At 41.2% G+C, this 21,379-nt stretch overlaps 1 protein-coding gene across 4 annotated transcripts in view; it reads right to left on the bottom strand.

Annotated features, from left to right (window-relative positions):
• The window catches only part of Pde4d (phosphodiesterase 4D), a 698,811-nt gene that overhangs the window by 208,114 nt on the left and 469,318 nt on the right, over positions 1-21,379 (bottom strand). For all 4 annotated transcript variants that reach the window (XM_052743269.1, XM_052743270.1, XM_052743271.1 and 1 more), the window contains exon 2: positions 3,263-3,454. In XM_052743269.1, coding sequence (XP_052599229.1) covers positions 3,263-3,454 — 192 coding nt within the window. The remainder of the gene's footprint in view (positions 1-3,262; positions 3,455-21,379) is intronic.

The following is a 21,379-nucleotide window of genomic DNA, read 5'->3' as shown; positions in this document are numbered from 1 at the left end:
GAGTTGGAGCCTCATGGGCCCCTTCCCAATCGTGATGAAATTCTGGCAGGCCCAATCTTACGTAGGTCTTATGCAGATAATCACAGCTGCAGTGAGTCCGTGAATGCAATGGCTTCATCATGTCATGTCTAGAAGACCTCTTCTTGGGACGTATCTCTCTGTCTTCTGGCTCTTACATTCCTCCCACCCCTCTTCCTCAGTATTCTGTGATCCTTGGGAGAGGTGCTACAGCTGTCGATTTTGTTGTTTCACTCTTAATGAAGTTGGACTAGACAGCTTTTATTGACTCTCTGGGAACTCTTGGGTTGAGTAGTCTTCTACTAATTTCTCTAGTGTGTTGCTCTCTTGAGTGATCAACTTAGCAGCCTTTCCCCGCTGTACTTAAATCTAGAGAATCACATATATTATGCTAGCTAGGCACTCTGTCACTGGGGGCTACACTGTGTTGCCAGGATGGTCCTGTGCTCCTTCACCTGCATGTCTTTAATAGCTGAGACAGTCTGAATTTATTACCATCCTGCCTCAACCTCTGAGAAGCTGAAATTACAGATGTGTACCACCAGGCCTGGGTATGTCGTGGCTCTGTCCTTTCACCTTGTCCTCAAGCTGCCCATTCTACTGTCATTGGTGTCAATGGTTAAACCTCCAGTTTAATGGACAAGTAGACATCATTAGCCATGAATTCTCTAAACCTTTTGCCCCTTTCTCTTTATACTTCTATTTCTTCTTTTACTTGTTTCCTCTTTGTCCTTCCTAAAGAATACACTCCCAGCCTCTACTACTTTTCCAGAAACTGTTTCTTGAGCTCAAGATCATATTTGTGTCAGTAACTCTTTATCTGTAATCCTTTTTCTGCCTGATTTTTAGTCTCTAGCTTCTCAGCCTTCACTCAACTCATGTGTTATTAATTTTAAAGTTTTTCTCTTGAATTTATTTCTTCCTTAGTAAGCTTTAATTTTCTTACTCCCTTTTCTCATCAATTTTCTAATATATATTCGCTGGTTCAGAGAACCACTTTCGATTCATTCTCCAACCTATTGGGTTTCTAACTCCATTGTCTGATTAAGGTGCTTCACTCAAATGCTATCTAAACACCTAGTAATTATAGAAGGTAACTGACCTTTGCATTTCTTCTAGTCTGGTGGACTGTTATTTCTCATCTTTGTTCTTCCCTTGCCAACAACTGTCAAGTTTTTTCTATATTATTCTATAAAAGCTGAATCCACTACTCAGTGTCTGGCATTATATTGTCCACTCTCTGTCCCTTGTTCTTCACATAAATACTACTGTCATTTATTTACTTAGTCAGGGTCATAATTATGGCACTCCTTAATGAAGTTGGACTAGACAGCTTTTATTGACTCTCTGGGAACTCTTGGGTTGAGTAGTCCTCTACTTATCTCTCTAGTGTGTTGCTCTCTTGCGTGATCAACTTAGCAGCCTGTTGTTTCTTTTTCTCTACCAGCTACACCCCCCACACACACACCCCGCACATGCTCACATGCGCGCGCGCACACACACACACACACACACACACACACACACACACACACACACACACCCTACTGTTCTGTTGGTAGGCCTTGTGCCTCTTACATTTGGACCAATCTCTTTGCTGCACTCTTACTTCCTTGATCTAGATCTTCATCACATGTGGCCAATTGTGTTTCTGTGAAGTTTGATATGAACCCCTTCCCTCTTATCTCTTCAATATCCAATCATTCCAAAATAGAATAATAATAACCAAAATATAATAAAAACAAAATGTGACCAAGGCCAAACCCTAGCTAAGAACATCGGTGGTTCTCAGCTCCCATGGACTTTGAGTCTTCTTCCTCTCTTACTACGTTTTCTTTTCACACCCAGCCAAGTGTCATGCCTTCAACATACCAGAGTCTTCACACTTCATATTTTGCAAATCTGTTCACTGAACTCATTACTTTCCTTTCCATTTCTTTTGGGCAGAGAACTTTCCATGGCCCCCATGCTTTGTATTTGCATAGTGCTTTGTAAAACCTCAAGGGTGGTCCTCATATTTTACTACATGTGGTTTAATACCAGCCCTTCCTTCCCACAGGTTAGGAGCTCAAGGAATACTCTTATTGTGTTTGAATGAATAAATAAACATCCTACGGGCATTTTTAAACCTATAGAAGAGGGATAAGGATAACACACGTACCCTACTGTTCTGTTGGTAGGCCTTGTGCCTCTTACATTTGGACCAATCTCTGGCAAAGGGAAGCGATCTAGGAAGACCCACTGGCAAAGGGAAGTGATCTAGGAAGAAGACTCATCAGGAACATGACTTCTGGGAGAAGAAGGAACAAATAACTAAAGGCTACAAACCAAGCAAGGACATCTTCATTTCTAGAAGCTCAGTCAGAGCTGTTGTTTGGTCTATTGCCTTGGTGATCATTTAAGGTACCAAAAATAACACTAGACCCACAGGGGTCCTATATAATGACCTGTAAGTAGGTTCTGAGATGGTGTCCTAAGAAGATGTTGCATGTAACAGGACAAATGTTTAGATCCAGAGGAGAGAGACTAATTGTATCCATTACCAAATATGACATTGCACATATTAAGTGAGACTAGGAACCTGTGCAGAAAATTTCCTCAATGCAGAAAGAATACGAACAGTATAGTAAGTGTACAAACAGAATGTGCTTGAGAAATGAGTTGATAAGCTCCATATTATCTACAAACCTGTTAGTTTTAATTCATTTCTAATCTGCACCATGTCTTAAATGAACTCAAGTATAATATTGCCTCTAGTGATTTATGTTCAAAACTGGTTTAATTTGTACAAAACCCCTGAAAGATCTGTCCAGTTTCAGGTCTGTACACATGTCAATTAAGATATAGTCAAGACACTGTCCATCCTAACATCATAGGGGTCTCCAACCCAAATTTAAGGTTTTTTAAATATTAGAATATATATGTGTGGTTGAACATCTAAAACACAAGTCTTACATAAATATAAACTGATGTTTTAAAGGTAATTTTCTATTAAAGGTTTAATTCTACTTTCCCCAAACAATACGTTTTCTGAGAAAATGTTTCTCCCTTTAATCAAGAGCGATAGTGTACTCAAGTTAACTCTACTATTCATCTTCAGCTTGGATAATTTTATTCACTTTCTGCACCAAAGGATGATGAAACAGTTAGATGAAATCATCATTTATGACATCATCCACTCAGAGATGTATTTGCTCAGGTTTGTCCTAGGTTCTTCTCCTTTTCTGCCCACCCTTGTACTCACATATCACTGGCAATCGAGGAGTTCCTGGACATAGACTTTGGAGAGAGGTCATAATCGCTGTCGGATCGATACAAGAAGGACTCCCGGCGTTGACTGTGGACAAAGTTTGCTTGGAGGATTAGCCCAGATCCTGGGCTGGTCATGGGATCCAAGGGACTCCGTGCCGCTGATGTACCATTGTCCACGTCGAAACTATGGATAGAGGAAGAAGAATTTCATTGGTGGGAGCACTGGCATGCTAGTATCTCAGCAGAGGAGTTAGCTTGATTTGGGGAATGATGGCAAGATTTTATATCTAATTCTTGCTAGAAAAAAATTACAACATTGAACTAGAGATGTAGCTTAGTGGTAGCATGTTTGCATAGCCTAATAGCCTGAGTTTGAGCCCTTGTACTGCAAACAAACAAACAAAAAAACAAATCCACAATTGTAATTATCACATTGGCTTGACATTCTTATTTTCCTTGGATTTTAACAATTTATAAGGCATAAGTTTTCTTAAACCAAACTTCAATTAAAAAAAAAAGAAAGTCATTTTGCAAAAGTAGCTCTGAGCATAGAATGACTGTTTAGAAAAGAAACAGTATTCATAAACAGTATTCACAGAAAAGAAACAAATTTATAATAATTCAGTATATATTTGAGTGTGGTTGAACAACGGCCACTGTCTAATGTCACAATTCACCTGAATCTGGCTGGGCTGGCCTTTTTTTCCTTTCTCACACTACACTTACTCAGTCATTAATTTCTCTATCCTTTGCTATGAATATGCACCAGCCTTTACAGTTGCCTCTTGAATTCATTTTCCAGTCTTTATCTAGTACCTTTTTTTACCTTCTTAAATGCAAAGATGACTGACTGCAGCAGCCTTGAGTTGAAACTCTTCATCAACTCATGTTGCCTTCAGAATCAAATACAAACCTCTTGACTAGTCTGAAGGTTTTGGATGTCTCTCAATGGCAAGCAACCACTTTCTCAGCCCAACGTACACCCTAGACCATCAGGCACTTTGCTATCAACTCACATTGAACTGCCACCCCTTCTCTCTGGCTAGTATTTCTTGAGTTACTCTCTTGATTACCCACCTCTCCTTTGCTAAGACAACTGACACTCATTCTTCAGGACTTAACTTTTATTTGAGAGTTTTTTCTGGAGATCTCAGAGTCTTGTGAAATACCCTTTATGCTATCAAAGACACTGGCCTGTTCCTTGGCAATTAATTGAAAATGTTTGCTATTTTGGTCTTCATTTCTATATTTTTGAGCTCTCGTAAAATGGACTTTGAAATATCTCAGCATTTCAGGAGCTCTTTCAAAAACCTTTACTGGATGGGTCCAGGACCTGTGGTTAGACAGGTTATAGACGGAACCTGCTACTATTATGCTGCTAAATGAATATAGTATTAACTCAACTCCTAGTGACTTATCGTTATGCCCATAGATTAATGCATTTCCATCTTTCATCTGAGAAACCTTTTATTTGCAATAGATGGTGACTGACATTGAGACCCACAGTGCTGGCCTACATGAACAATGCTCTGGGGTTAATTTGCAACATGTCCATATACAACACACACACACACACACACACACACACACACACACACACACACACACACACACAGAGTGTTGTGTCCCAGGTGTCTCAAGTAAGCCAAGCTGGGGAGGTGGGTGAATCATTGATCACATATGTATCTATGATCGAGCAACACCTGAATTAACCTCAAAGAAAGAGGGAGAAAATTACAGTGTAGTTCAGTTAATCAAAAAACTTTTCCAATTAAAATTTTCTATGTGTGTGTGTGTGTGTGTGTGTGTGTGTGTGTGTGTGTATAGGGGTGTGTGGTGGATGTACATGTTTGTGTATGCATGTAGGCCGAAGGTTGATGTTATCTCCATAAATTGCTTTCAATCTCATTTTTGAGATGGATTCTCTCATATAACTTGGAGTTTACTGATTGATGGGGACTGCCTCACCAAAGATGGGATTATAGACATGAGCTGCCCATGACAGGCTTTTAGCTTGCAAGCAGGAGTTAGGAACTCAGTGCTTGTGTGGCAAGGATTTACCAACTGAACCATCTCCCCAACCCTTAAGATTTTCTTAGAATTGTGTCATCTTATAAATGTATTTATTTGGTTCTGTCAAAACACTGGCAGATTATCTAATTAAACATTCACTTTATAGACAAAGAGGACAGGTTCTAGAAAAGCTGATTGATTAAAGTTACCGAGCCAAGATTTAATTATCTATTGTTCTCAAAGTCCTGCTCACAGAGTGCATGCTTCCATGAGGCACAAGCACATGTAAGTAGCTGTGGACCAAACAAGAGGCATCTGACTGGCCTGGGTAGGGTCATTGCTTTGCAGGCACTTTGGCTATCCCCAGGAAAGCCGGGAAGGCAGGGTTTTTAAATCATCAAAGGGGGATATCAGGGGTACTTAGGGATGTACTTCTTGGATGTTATTCATTAAATAAGCATTTATTAAACACTTATTACCAGTATACTGTGATTAAAAACATAAAAGCAATAGTACTAACTCAGGCTGGGATGCCTGTGATGTTTCCATAGAGCAATAGTAACTAAAGCGGGCTTTTGATGCTACTCAATACACGTTTGGAAGATACTATTCAGAAGAATAGGGGGGGGATGGGAGTAGATTTTGCTTTAAGGAGGCAGTCACAGAGGACCCGAGGATGGAAATGCTCTACAAAGCGTCTGTGCTTGTTTCCCCTTATGATTTCGCAGGATCATGTTAGGGTTAAATGAAACAGAAGGAAGGCTCTTGCTACATATTCTTCATGAAAAACAAAGGAGATAGGAGAGTGTGATTTCGGATTTACTTTTTCTTGCTTTAATTGGATCAATGCTAACTGAATCACCAAAAATCATTCATTTATATTTTTAAATACAGTATTTTTTCAGTTCAACTAAGAAAATCTTAGCATATAGAGACACCCTACTGTAGTTTTCTGAAAAATATTACCAGATATCTGAAAATATTTTTGCAATAATACTGTCTGTGAAAATTAAAACATTTATTAACTAGACACACACAAACAAATGCCTGGTCTGAGATATAACTACGATCTTTGCCGTTTGTCTGTAGATGTAATATAACACTTTGTCCACTAGATGGAGAGAATGTTCTTAAATATGGAAAATCTATTTTAAAATAATGTGAAGGCCTAAATTACTTACTAAAGACCCACAAAAACCTTATAAATATTACCTAAAATAATGCCTCACATCTATTAAACTGTTTACAAATATTGATTAAAAATTACACCAATCTATGAAACATTTGTGTTAGCTACTTTTAAATTAATTCATTTCTTTCTTTTTCAAAGAGTAATCAGATTGGTCTATAACTTAAAGGCTCAAATGACCTTCCAACCTGTCCCTAGAGTAGCTGGGACTGAAGACACATACCACCCATACCTGCATGGCTAAGAATTTGCCTTAGGACCAGGCTGACAAAGTGATGCTCTGAACAGTGACTGATGTCCTGTTGAATCTTTACATAAAAAAACAAACAAACAAACAAAAACTCAGGAAGATATCACTGAACCTCTACAACACATCACTGAATACATGTTATGCTGGGCAAAGTACCATGAATGTCAATGATAGGCTGGGGAAGCCTAAGTTTGGGAACACAAGTGTTCTCAGAATACAGTTTGATTTGGGAGGTGGGCATCTGGTCATGCTAGATTTCCATTATAGCAAATGCTTCTAAAATCAAAAAAATCATTATCAAGAAAAAGCAATATTACTGAAAATACCAAGTTCAAAGCATTAACAAATATCAGTAGTGGTGAATGACCTTATAGAAAGAGATTTTATATGAAGAATTTAGTGAACAAGCTTTGCAGTTCGTCTTTGTCCTTAGATTAATACTGGGGTAAATACAGATATATGAAACACAGCACTTCTCAACATGGCATTAAATTCTAGGTAACGGAATAAAACATGAAGCAATTGCGGAATAAAGGCCAAACGTATGTATAGCACCAGTTATAAATAGCCTAAAAATAATAAAGCATAGCACTGTGTGAATCGGGCAATCAGATATTCAAGAGGCAACATACATAAAGGGAGCTTAATGCTCGGAAGGAGTAAAAGGTCCAGGCCGTGTAGAGGATGCCAGGGGCAGAGGATGCCCAGCCAAAGTGAAGCATCAGAAGCAAACCAAGAAAGGGCAGTAGGGAATGTGAGTCAAAGAGGACACAGTGTTGGGCTGTTTGTGGGCTAGCGCTGAAGAGCAACGGGGATATAAAAGTGGCAACAGTGCATGGTCCAGCCAACAGGTAGGCTGGGTATGTTAACAGAAGCCAGGCCAAGGCATGTTGACATCTGCTTGCAGTGAAGAGATATGTGGAAAGGACCCCCAGCCCCTTTTAGCAGCTGTCACCCAGGAGTGAGGTGCCGGAGACTATTTACTTTTCAGTCGCCTACATACATATGGCTTGGTTTGTGAAAATAAATGTGTTGTTTCTGCAATGGCGAGAGAAGGAAAGCCACAAAAGAAAAAATAAAGAACCAAAGGACACGGAAGGAACTCCTCCTAAATGAAAAGCTTCTTAACCAAATCCTTCAAATGTGAGAAGGAGGGGTTTACCTTCTGAGAGGTCTTGTTCAGTAAAAATAGCAGAAGACACTACTTGTTCCTCACAGGGGGGCTGACAATCGACTTAACATTAGACTATTTGTGACTGGCTTAACTTTCTGAAAATTAGCTTCATTTAACTGAGAGCTAATTCATGCTGAACTAGAGATGGCTTCAGATGAGCTGCTCAATTTTTGGAACATGGCCTCACTGATGGTCCTTGGTATCAAAAAACCAAGAAAGGGATGTGGGAGAGACAGTCTTAATTCAGTTGATGTCAAAGAGATGAGGAGTGACTTTCCTAAGCGTCTTCTGGTTCACACATAGGCCTTGTGAATTCTCTGTCGATTGACTGCCAGTCAGGTGGAGTCTAAGGAGCAATATTATCTGAAGCTTGGGAAAGTAGCAGAAGAATCGAGGAGAGGGAAAATATCCAATTATAATAATGACAGTGATAATAAATTTTGGAGGATGTTCCACGTGCCCCACACTCTGCTTTCTGCATACTGTCTCATTACATCTTCACCCTTGGAAGTGGCCTCAATATTTTCTAGTCAACCAAAAGGAATCCTGAAGCCTAGGAAAATGCCTCTATAATAAGCAATATGTTTGGAGGTATTCTTATGAGTCTGTTTTAAACCCAAACTGTCAGACTCTAGAGCCTGAGACTATGCTTATGTTTATATTTCAAAGTCTCCTGTGACTGTAAGAAAACAGAACACTTCTTAGCACCCTTACTAGGGTGGACCTTTCAGCATTAACTCTTTGCAAGCGATACCCTGATAACTCACAGGTCACATATGCCAAAGCTCATTCTGCAACCTAGCATTTTGGAATTTGCTAAATCCTTGTTTTTCTAATTTTGAACATAACAGTAGGGTATAAAGCAGTTTCCTCCACAGTCTGCTTGGAGGGTTTCTTTGCAGAGTCTGAGGATTGATTGTCTTGGAAATAAGGGACTGTTGGGAGGTCTTCGAAAGGTCTTAGCTCATGAAAGATAGCGAGGTGCTATACTGTCTCATGTACTTGCTTCCCTTAATGCAGTAGGGCACACACATCTCACAAGAGCTGGCTTTCACCAGCAGATGGTTACAAGAAGGTGGTGATGATACAGCGGCATTGGTCCCTCGGCGTGGGCAGTAAGAGTCAGGACCTGTTGGCCTGATGCATTCAGAACTCTTGAAGGTGGTATGTGGCTGGCCATCTCTTTCTGTGGAGCTTTCCTTCCTCAAAGGACAGACAGAAATCAGACAAACGGGCCAACAACAGAACTGCTCCCAGATCTCTCCATTCTTTCATTTTAGTGCAATCAATGGATGGTAATGAAGTCTATATCTACCTCCCATCCAGTTGCCTCGGCTGTTCCCATACTTCCTGTCTACTAATCGTGGAACTGTTTGCATTGCTCATCCTTTTAGCCTGAAGGTACTCTGATGTTCTGATGGGAAGTATTTTGATTCTTGACCACCATGTGGTCTCTCTCCTGACCCGGGACTCTTCTTCTTTCCTGAATAAATGGATCATTTCATATACTGTAGCCCTTAGGATCCTATACTTAACACTGACTGCAGGTTTGGGGCTTGAAGGAGGTGAGGCGCAATGAGGCACTGTGGCTGGTCTCCTGGGAGTCTGTGCCAGCATGAGTTCCCTGGACTAAGCATTTTGCTCGGGGCTTACAAGGGAAGACCCGGCTGAATGCTCATGCGAACCTTCTGACTCTCAACTAAAGCCAGGGGCAGCTACACACTGCTTCTGACGCGGTGTGTTGACAAGGACCGTGTATTCCCAAGGCAGGTCATTTGCTCCATGGTACAAGGTGAAGGGATCTTGAGAGAGTTTAAATTAGAAAACTAAGTTTAAATTTCGAATCTTGGTTCTGTCACTTATTAGTTAGGTATTCTTGGCTAAGTCATATACCTTCTTAAACTCCTACTTCCCGATAAAGAAACAGGTAGCTCTGGGACCGTGAGAGGATTAGAAGAGAATATGTTCAGAAAGCATTTACCTCATTGCCTAGCAGCTAGTACATGCCCAGTATAGCCAGCGGCCATTGTTTTAGTCTTGTTAATCATTGTCTTCCACTGACATCATCCACCAAGACCATTGTTTTTATCTGAGTCGCTCTGTGTCTAAACACAACACTCTGAGAAGAATCCAAATGGAAACATGAGGGAGGAAGGGACATAAGGGACAGATCAGGGGAGTGTGCCTTGGCCATCAATGAGGTGTCAGATGCTGAGCCAGATCTGTTGCAGCCTCAGTGGCTTCCAGGTCCTCCACCCTCATCGTAATCCTGGTGTGATAACATCCTGACAGGGAGGGGGTGGAGACTGTTTTCTCTAGATAGTCTTCACCAAGGAGAGAGAACAGTTTCCTGGGGGGAATATGGAAGGCACAGAGGTCCCAACAACTCTGGCAAGGCTGTAGCTGAATAAATGGCCGAAAGACATTTAAGGAATTGCTCAACATCCCTAATCATCAGGGAAATGCAAATCAAAACAACTCTGAGATACCACCTTACGCCTGTCAGAATGGCTAAGATCAAAAACACTGAAGACACCTTATGCTGGAGAGGATGTGGAGCTAGGGGAACTCTCCTCCACTGCTGGTGGGAATGCAAGCTTGTACAACCACTTTGGAAATCAATATGGTGCTTTCTTAGAAAATTGGGAATCAATCTCCCCCAAGATCCAGCTATACCACTCTTGGGCATATACCCAAGAAATGCTCAACCACACCATAAGAGCACTTGTTCAGCTATGTTCATATCAGCATTGTTTGTAATAGCCAGAACATGGAAACAACCCAGATGCCCTTCAACTGAAGAATGGATAAACAAAATGTGGTACATATACACAATGGAATACTACTCAGCAGAGAAAAACAATGGCATCATGAGGTTTGCAGACAAATGGATGGATCTAGAAAAAATCATCCTGAGTGAGGTAACCCAGACTCAGAAAGACAAACATGGTATGTACTCACTCATAGCAGGATACTAGACATGAAACAAGGATGACTTGTCTGCTACTCACATCACCAGGTAGGCTACCTGGAAAACAGGACCCCAAGAAAGACACAGGGATCGCCCAATGACAGAGAAATGGAATGAGATCTACATGAACAGCCTGGTCATGAGTGGGGGTAATGAAAGGCGAGGGTCGAGGGCAAGAGAGCTTGGGGGAGCGGGAGATCCCAGCTGGATCAACAACAGAGAGGGAGAACAAGGAATAGGAGACCATGGTAAATGAAGACCACATGAGAATAGGAAGAAGCAAAGTGCTAGAGAGGCCCACAGAAATCCACAAAGATACCCACACAACAGACTGCTGGAAATGGTCGAGAGACAGCCCGAACTGACCTACTCTGGTGATGGGATGGCCAAACACCCTAATTGTTGTGCTAGAAACCTCATCGAACTACTGAGGGATCTGGATGCAGAGATCCATGACTAGGCCCCGGGTGGATCTCTGGGAGTCCAATTAGCGAGAATGAGGAGGGTTTATATGAGCGAGAATTGTTGAGACCAAGGTTGGATAAAGCACAGGGACAAATAGCCAAATGAATGGAAACACATGAACTATGAACCAACCAATGGCTGAGGGGTCCCCACTGGATCAGGCCCTCCGAATGGGTGAGACAGTTGATTGGCTTGATCTGTTTGGGAGGCATCCAGGCAGTGGGACCAGATCTTGTGCTCATTGCATGAGTTGGCTGTTTGAAACCTGGGGCCTATGCAGGATTGTTTGGCTCGGCCTGGGAGGAGGGGACTAGACCTACCTGGACTGAGTCTACCAGGCTGACCTCAGTCTGTGGGGAAGGCTTTGCCCTGGAGGAGATGGGAATGGCGGGGGGGGGGGGGGGGGGGGGGGGGGGGGGGACGGGACACGGGAGGGGGGAGAACAAGGGAATCCGTGGCTGATATGTAGAACTGAATTGTATTGCAAAATAAATTAAAAAAAAATAATGGTTAGAAACAATTCTTTAGTCCTTTAACTGCAGACACAGGGTGTGCCTGGAGGCAATTACCTTGTTACTTAGTTTCTTTGCCTAATGGCCCCCAGGGTATGGAATCCCTTGCTGTTGGCTAGCCAAAGGGTGCACTTTGGTATTTCACCACTGGGGAGGAAGAGGAAGGCTGACCCTCAAGTCTGAGGACATCTGCGTGATGATTAAAATGTTCTCTTCATATCAACTATTTCACTCATTCTTACCAATGCCATATGGTTAGAAAATTTGTTACTTATGAGCACTAATGATATGGGCCCATTCTAAATTTCTCTGCAAGCCAGATAAGATAGCATCTCTGTGATAAAGAAAATACCTGACAGAATTAACTATTTTATTTTTTTATTTTTTTTTTTTTTACAGAGCATCTATAGAAAACTGCATTTTATAGTGATAGGCACATGTGACTCTTTCTCAACCCAAAAACTGACCATCGAATGTAAGGATACTCAGGGCGTTTTACAATCTTATTAGATTAAATGTTACTGTGGATGTTAGTTTGCATTATTTGTATATTCCCACAGAGGGTAGGCATTTAAGAAAAGGAACTAAAGGTCTATGAAATGTCATAGTGCACCAGTAAAGCACTTGATATTCTGAGCCTGTTGCCCTCTGAGTTTTAGCCCTGGGACCCACATAAAGATGAAAGGAGAGCAGAGTTGTGACTTCACAGAGTTGTCCTACACACACACACACACACACACACACACACATACATAGAGAGATAGAGAGAGACAGAGATAGAGACAGAGACACAGAGAGACAGAGACAGAGAGAGACAGAGACAGAGAGTGACAGAGAGAGAGAGACAGAGACAGAGAGAGTGACACACACACACACAGGGGGAGAGAGAGAGAGAGAGAGAGAGAGAGAGAGAGAGAGAGAGAGAGAGAACATCAAGTAAATTTTACGTTTTCACATACGGTTTTCATGAAGAAAAACCAGACCCTGACAGTATGCACTTATTTATGAGTGAAATGATATTTGATAGTTTACTTGTAAAAGTATCAGGTGATCTCAGGAAACAATAGTCATCTATGGCTTGTCAGTGACAGTCTCAAACAGCACAGGATAATAAAGGAATGGAAGCTGAAGATGATAACTGGAGTTCGATACAAGAGAAAATAAGCTCGTGCATTTTGGTCAAATAATATGGCAAGATCCCTTTTTTTTTATGAAATACTTCTTAGACCAGTGTATGGACTAAATATTCACATCTGGAAACTGTCATCTACCACATGACTGTGCTTGAAGGTAAGGCCTCTACAGGGGGGACAGCCGTTAAATGAGTTTGCGAGGGTAGAGTCTTAGTCCAATAGGGCTCCACAAATTTGTCCTCTGAATCCCACGTGTGCTATGGCATAAGTGCACCCACACCACACGCACAGCACAGCACACACATATACAACAATATTCTAAGCCAGCTTTGGCTATTCAGGGTCTTTTGCTGCTCCATATGAATTTCAGGATTGCTTTTCTACTTCAATGAAAAATGTCATTGGGATTTTGCTGGGCATCACAGAGAAACTGTTGGTTACTGTGGGGAGTACGGACACAATATAAGCCTTCTAATGCACAGACCAGCGTAAGCAAGGAGAACAGGGACAGATAGGTACAGTTACTTCTAATAATCTTCTGCACAACAAAGGAAATAACCAAAATATGAAAAAGCAACCTACAGGTGGATAAAAGTGTCTTCAAACCACATTTCTAATAAAGGGTTAATGTCCACAATGCATACACAACTCCTGTATTATAAGAGCAAAAAATAAAATAATGGAATGTCTCCCAATTAAAAACATCCGATTGAAGTAGATATTTCTCTAAGAAAGGCATGTATGTGAAAGGGTGTTCAGCATCACTAATCATCAGAAAAATACAAATGAAAATCACAACACTGCATCATGCTAGTTAGCATGATAATTAAAACACACAGACACAGACACACACACAGACACAGACACACACACAGACAGACACACACACACACACACACATTGACACGGTTGCACCAAAATTAGATAGAACCTCTTTTACACTGTTGATGGGATTATAAAGTGATGTGATTGCTATAAAAAGTAGCCTAGACCTTCCTGATAAGGTTAACAATAGATCCAGTTCAATTTCTAGATCTTTACGCAAAAGTGTGGAGATCAGTGCGTCAAAGAGGTAACCTCATTTTCATGTTCACCATAGCACTAGTCACACAACCAGGATGTGGACATCATCAGACTATCCTCCAAGGGATGACAGGTAGAGAATGGTACGCCCAATCGTACAGGGCACTATTACTGAGCCTTGAGCAAGTAGAAAAGCCTACCGTATTCTAGGACATGGATGACAATTGACAAGATTAAGAGAGCAAAACATGTCAGTCACAAAAGGACAAATACCACAGGGTGCCAGAGAAATCTAAGCAAGCGAAACTTATAGAAGGAAGTACAAAGGGGTCATGGGAGCATGGGGAAGGGGAGATGCTGAATTACTGCAGTTACTATGAAGTACCAGTGACATCACATAAACAAATGCTAGATATCTAACGTGTCCCATAGTGCTCATAGCATCCATAATGACTCCATGTTTAAACACTTAGCAGGGCAATTTTCAATGAGACGGTTGTGGTGAGATGGGAAAATCAAGGGCTGTGTTAGAGAGGCCTGCAGTCACCTACAACTAACTGAGCCGTGGAACTATACACACCTTCAATCAGCAGACATGCCGGTGATAGTAAGTGGAAGTGACTGCTGCTGAGCTTGTCGGCAGGCCCTGACCTGACTGACAGGGCTCTCAGCTCCCCTGTAATTTAAGAGGGAAGTAAGGAAGCATGGATTCCTTTGTCCACATCCGGTTAAGTTGGTCAACTCTGACCAAAAGCCTGCCTACGGCTTCAGAAAGACCCAACTCTCCAGACTGGCTGTACCTGAGGGTCAGAACAGTCCTGTGGGGACTGACTCAGTTCCCTCTCCTTGTTCTGGTTCCATCAGGCTGTCTCCATTACTGCCTTTCTCAGAGTTTTCCAACAGGCAAAGAGGAGGTAGAGAATGTTTCTGTCTTTGTGTTTTTTTTTCTTCTGTAATGTAGAACAAACTAAAATTGCTTTAAGAAGCTTGCATTGGAACACAGATATTTTTGTGGTATGGATGCCCCCGCTTCTTCCCACACTATCACACTTATTCGTCAAGCTGCAGACAGAATAATCCTACTAAGATGATAATCAGGTCTCTGCAAAGTCCCCACTCACCAGTCCCCAAGTTCTGGCAGTGGCCACAGGCCCTTGGAGACCTAGCTCCCCGCAGACTGTCCTCTCAGATGGTTGCTTAGTGTCTTTCTCTCCACTCAAGTGTGAAGTGTGTGCATGTTCTCCCTCAGGGCCTTGGGCACCTGTGCAGCTTCTATCTGAATAATGTTTTCCCCAGTTATTAGTGAAATTTTACCATAGTGAAAACTTTACTCATAGTGAGCTAGCCTCGAACTGTCTTATGTAAAAGTGCTGCCCTCATCTCTTGAGTTTTAACTACTTCCTTCTCTCTTTGTCTCTCCAGTGTTCACTAGCCTCTGATAAACTAATTTTTATTCACTACCACCTCCCTCCCATCATGTGTGGATATTTTTATCTGTTTTCTTTATCAGTATATCAGCATCACCTACAATTGTACCTTGTGCACAGCACTTGCTCATTGAAAACAATTTGAATTTATAAACACCTTTAGATTTAGCCCTGTTGTCTACTTGTTATTCACTGTGGTTATGTATATGGCTCTCTATTTAAATAAATTTTATTATTGTTGTTGAAATTTGATCAGTAATTGGCCCTTTGTTTAAGGAAATGAGATTGAACATTCCACTTAAAGAAATGATCTGGGAAGGAACATGGAAGGAAGGCTGAAGTCTTAAAGAACTTTTCAATCAGGAATATTTTGCATATCTTCATATCTGACCAATAATCAGCCATATGATCAGGAGGTGCCTGGATTTTGTGGCACATAAAGATCATACAATTGTGAGAGCTCACTTTGAAAAAAATCACCAAAACAAACAAACAAACAACAACAAAAACCACACCACCACCGCCACCAACAAAACCCTTACATTTGTCAAACTATGCAAAAAAAAAAAAAATCTGTAACTATGTAGTACCTCCCTCTTCTAGAACTGGGAAGGAACTAAGGTAAGCAACAAGTGGGAGCCTGGGAGCTGATCTTCGCAGCTCCACACGAACAGGGATGCACAACAGGAAAGAAAGGAAATGGTCCAAGTGGAACAGCATCGTTTTCCCTAACAGGTAAGTGAGAAGCAGCATCTTTCTTTGGATCTAGTGCACACTTCTGCCAGGGGGTTCTCTAGTGATGATTATTGCCTCTTTCTGAGGAATATATGGGTGAGCTCATCAAATAGGACATTTATTCACTTTGCATGTCTGAAGAGAGTCTTCTTGCAAGTGTATTTTCTCCCTAGAAACTAACATTTCCTTTGGAATCAGGTTTTTTTAAAATGCGATTCTCAATCACTTCTCTGGTTATGACGTGTTTAGAGTTACACAAATTAATTTTCCCAAAACTTTAATTGAAGGGATAAGAATTATTAAATGATGACTCCTTCATGAAAATCCTTACCAATAAAATACTATAGGCTAAATAAATTAAAGAAGTCAAGGTAAAATTATAGTGAAAACAACATTGTAATAGCCATTCCATAGTTTCTCTTAAAAGTGTAATGTGATCTGATTTTTTCCTCTAATGAATGCGAAAATCCATACACCATGTTTTTCTCTGAATCGATACTCTCCCTTAAACAGGTCAGGAAACCATTCCCCAGCCCTGCTATTAAGCCTATTTTGGAGAAACGATGTTACTCAGTTTCCAACCTCAGCCACCCAAACACATGTGTGTTCCACATTCTGCTCAGAAGGGAACTTTCGGGAAAGGGCTTCGGAGAGTTGTCCTGGGTGAGAGACTACCACTTCCCTCCTACCAGGGTAAAGGATCTCCCGGCACATTGTCTTACGTTGTTCACAAACAACTGCTCTGCTCTGGACTCACTTTACAGAACACCATGCAGAAGAGAACAGAAACTGTGCGTGCATACGCAGAGGGCTCCTCCGCGTGTTGTGGCTGTCACACTGGGGGATTACCGTCACCACGGTTAAGGCTGTAAGACACTGGTCGGCTGTTGAAAAGGAAGTGGGAATCTCCTTTAACACTGACTTTAATGGGTTATGCAATTCTTCATAACCTTGAAATGGCTTTGGATGCAACTGTGATGGAAGAGAAGAAGATCTGGGAAAAGAGTTCTGTAATCAAGACCACCAATGTGGCAAATCCTACTTGTTGTCTGCCAGATTCCTTTCTCTGCTTCTTCCTGAGCACAGATGTCCCCATTTCTTGGCCATGTGACTGGATGTGAGCAGAAATATGACATGCTATCCTCCCATACCTCCCACCACATGCTTGCCTAGGTATTCCATCTCCTTCCAGGTATACGAAGAATATGCCGCAGCAGGGCAGAAGGTGGATGTATGAGAGCCTGAGAATTCCTGGTCGCTGGTCTGAGAACAAGGCCTTTCCAGGCTCTATTATAGAATGTTACTGACATGAACTCATTGTTTAAATTGTTTGTCCTTGCGATTTGTGAGCACAATAATATCCAACACAGTTTGTTATACCACAGTAAATTTGCAGTGCCAACTAAAGGTACAGTATACTTTCAAATGTCTCATATCAATGTATTCCAGGACCAACAATCTTTTTCCTTTTGCTTCTTATGTTTTCTTTTATTTTTTCCTAGATCCTTCACTAACATCTGCTGTCATTAAGGGATTTCTAATCATCCAAGAAGCACATAAGGGGTAAGAGAAAATAAGCTTGCTAATATTGCATGAATTAGGATGTTCTATAGAATGAAGGCGAGTCCAGTTCTTCTTTGCCTCAATGGTAATCACCAAAGGTACAGAGCGGCAGCTCAAGCACAAAGCCAAAGCATGAACTCATCCCTGGATCATAGACGAGACACAGCACCAGAGTTACTAACACTCAGGATCTTTTCTCCCGCTTCACTTGAGCTATGGGGTCCCAGAGGCAGAGGGTCAGAAGCTAGCCTTGTTCAGAATTTGATTCCAGAAAATAATGGCCTTCTGCACATGCATAGCTCTCTGTGTAAGTCCATGGAAGGACTCTAGAAGGACTTCATAGTTCCTCTAAATCTAAAACAGTACCATTCTTCTTCGTTGTCTTGTTCCTTTACAAGGAAGCAGAATTGAGTTGGTTCTTCAAAGTGGGGATGCCAGAGGTTGCATCCGATGCGGTAGGCCCTTCCTTGCCAGAACTCACAGACAGCTCTAGAGCTAAATGTACTTCTCCAATAGAAGGTAAATTAATTACTTGGGCCTCCTATGCTGTCTCCCAGGCTATCCCAATTGGTGCTAAATAGAATGTCAAACATTAAGCTCCAGTATATTCCTGGTATAAAGATCACTTAAATGATCAACACAGAAATTTGTCATCTGTCCATTCTACTAATATCCATCAGCTACTGTGACAGCTAGGCTGGGAGCCAGAAACAAGACTTGAACAACTATGGTGCCGCAGTGTTTCAGCTCCTAGCCACCATGACACTGTTTGACTCTTCCAAGGTGACAGAGTCGATGGAGATCTGGTCATATATCCCGTGAACCTGCCAGGTCCTTAGTCAAGATAAGGGCATTGCTGTTTTCTAATCACCTTTGACTGCTTCTCTAATTACACCCAGTGGAGAAGTAATGTCCACTGCTGATCCTTGGGGCTTTGACATTGGCTATGTGCTCAAAGAAAATCATGCCAGGTTTATTTTTCTAGCAATTAAAATTCCTCTCAATTTAATGCCATGACCTCTCTCAGTTACTGAGACATATTTTTTTTTCATTTTTTTTTGTGATGACACTTGTATTTTCTGGATTAGTTCAGATATTCAATCATATGTATTTTGTTTTCCTTTCCTTTTTTATTATAGAATTTATTTTGTATAACCTTGGCTCTCTTTTTATTTCACACTTAAAAAAAGACTTATTCTCTTTTTTTGAGTAGTCCAAAATGGTACAAGGAGATCTAAGTATAGTGTAAATAAAACCAACTATGTAGCACATGATTTCAGTCCATCAGGCTTGCTCTTGCTGCAGAAGCTTATGCCAGAATCCTCTGTTGGAGCCTTTCCTAATAGCCACTGTAATTGTAATCTTTGGCCTATAAAATAGTATTTATCTCAGTCTACAGCACAAGTATGTATCATGTATATAGTATTTAGTATTTAGTCTCCATCTGCAGAACAGTTATACACCCTGTATGCAGTATTTAGTCTATCTGCAGCACACATATGTAACATGTATATAATATTTAATTTGTCTGCAGCATTTATACATTATGAATACCACCGGTGATTGGGTAATTGGTGATAAACTAATTACAAGTATGTTTACTTTTACAGAAAATACAAGCTATATACCCAGCTACCACCCAGGCCCAGAACCAGGGCTATGTGTTGGCCTACTCCAACATCCACCTCATCTATGAACTGCTGGAGCATGGGAAGGGGCTGGACCTGCAGATCCAAAGCTGTAGGATCTCCATGACACAGGGCAACAACAGGATATCCAGGAAGAGTCTCAGTGAGGGTCAGCATCAAGAGTGTAGCAGAAGCCAGAGGCCTCAAACCAGACCAATGGCTCATTGCAATGAACACTTGCAAGTAAAGATGTATGGACTGAAGGGTGTACACTACAGCTTCCACACCAAGACTTTTTGTTTGTTTGTGTTTGCTTTTTGTTTTGTTTTAAATTTTATTTTCGGGGGTTGCAAGGGCAGAGGGTGGATATGAAGGGACAGGAGATGAATGGGATCAGGATGAATGATGTGAAACCTACAAAGAATCAATAAGAAGTTTAAAAACAGAAAATATAGGTTAGAATGTAAGTCCTATTTTTTCCATACATTAAATGGAATTTAAAAATAACCAAGGTCAGTTTTTTGTATATTTAAAGTTAAGATGAACAAAAACAACAACAACACACACACACTCACAAACACAACACCATGAGCTCCCATTTTGCTGACCTCTGAAATTGTCATTTTGGCCAAATTTTGAACATAGGCCTTGAGAATTACAGAGTGAGCAGATGGCTTCTGGTTCTGTGGAATTTAGAGCTAAAATTTTAATTTATAAAAAGGAAAAACATTCAAATCATGTTCACATTAGTTTTGCTCTCAATTTTTCCCTAGGAAGAAGCCACTCCTTAAACTGGCAATAAAATTATGGATTTCCATTCCATGCATCCCCCATCCCACAAAAGTACCTCAGGCAGCATGAACATGATCTCTTACGATTATGGTAATTTACCACTTACCACATGCAAGAGCCCCTGATGGCCCCCTATCCTATCCAGGCAGAGCAAAAGCCTCCCCACAGGACTTCCCTCTTGGGCCCTCTCACTTTGTCCTACATTTCTTTATTACCATTATAATAATTAGTATTATTTTAGTTGGGTACATTTATGAACAAAAATCTGTTAATGTATGTATAAAATGCTCAAGTTAGGACAGCATCACTGACTCTTTACACAGTAAAAAATTGATTAGCAGATCACAATTGTATGAGTTAGGTAGAGCCAGGTACTTAAATGCATGCATCCATTATTCCCAAACATTTTCAAAATTTGATGAAATTCAGGCAATAACTTAGCTACTAGGCCATAGGTGTAGTAGTATTTGCTCTCCCCATGACCTTGGGCTATATGGCCCAAAGGAGGCAGTGCTTTCTGCTGTTGTATGTGACCTCTTATAAGGAGTTGGAGAAGGGTCACATAACTTTTCTCCCTGCTCCTGCCTGTGAGATGGATTCGCTCCCGGTCAGATCAGAGGATGACTTCTGCTGTCTACTCCATTCTGTAATTGTGAGTGTATTTCCTCAATTTATATCTTAATAAATTCTGTTACCCATTAATAGACTCACATGGATTGATTGTAATAAGTGGCGCCCAACGTGGGGCTTGAACCCATGACCCTGAGATTAAGAATCTCATGCTCTACCGACTGAGCTCATAAATTCTATTACCCATTTAATAGAAAAAAAAGCCCCACATTGGGTGCCTTCAGAATTCCCTATTCCAACTGGACAGCAATGAAAAGCTCATACTCTTTGGCCCATGGTTTGGTGGGGGGAGGGAGAGAGAGAAGGAGTCACGTGGGTTTTGGGGGATCTCTCCAATCACATGCCCTGCACATCTACAGCATTCTCTATGCTGCTCTTGAGATTTTGTGTATAACTGAATGGAAGAAGAAAAGCGTGAATGAAGAAAAAGAAGGAGGAATGAGAGGTGCATGGAAGGAGAGAGCGAGAGAAGAGGATGTAGATATCTGGATAGTGTTGGACTAGTCACTTAATCTGTCCCCATTTATCATGGAGGTATAATAGTGCCTTTGTAGAGTGAATATGTTGTTGAGCCCCATATACTTATGGTTACTTGTATTTCAGA

This window comes from Peromyscus californicus, unplaced genomic scaffold, assembly GCF_007827085.1.
Source record: "Peromyscus californicus insignis strain IS unplaced genomic scaffold, ASM782708v3 Scaffold_18__1_contigs__length_77618521, whole genome shotgun sequence".
NCBI classification, from domain to species: domain Eukaryota; kingdom Metazoa; phylum Chordata; class Mammalia; order Rodentia; family Cricetidae; genus Peromyscus; species Peromyscus californicus.
Note: the sequence above shows the minus strand (reverse complement) of the source record. Positions and strands in the feature narration are given on the sequence as shown.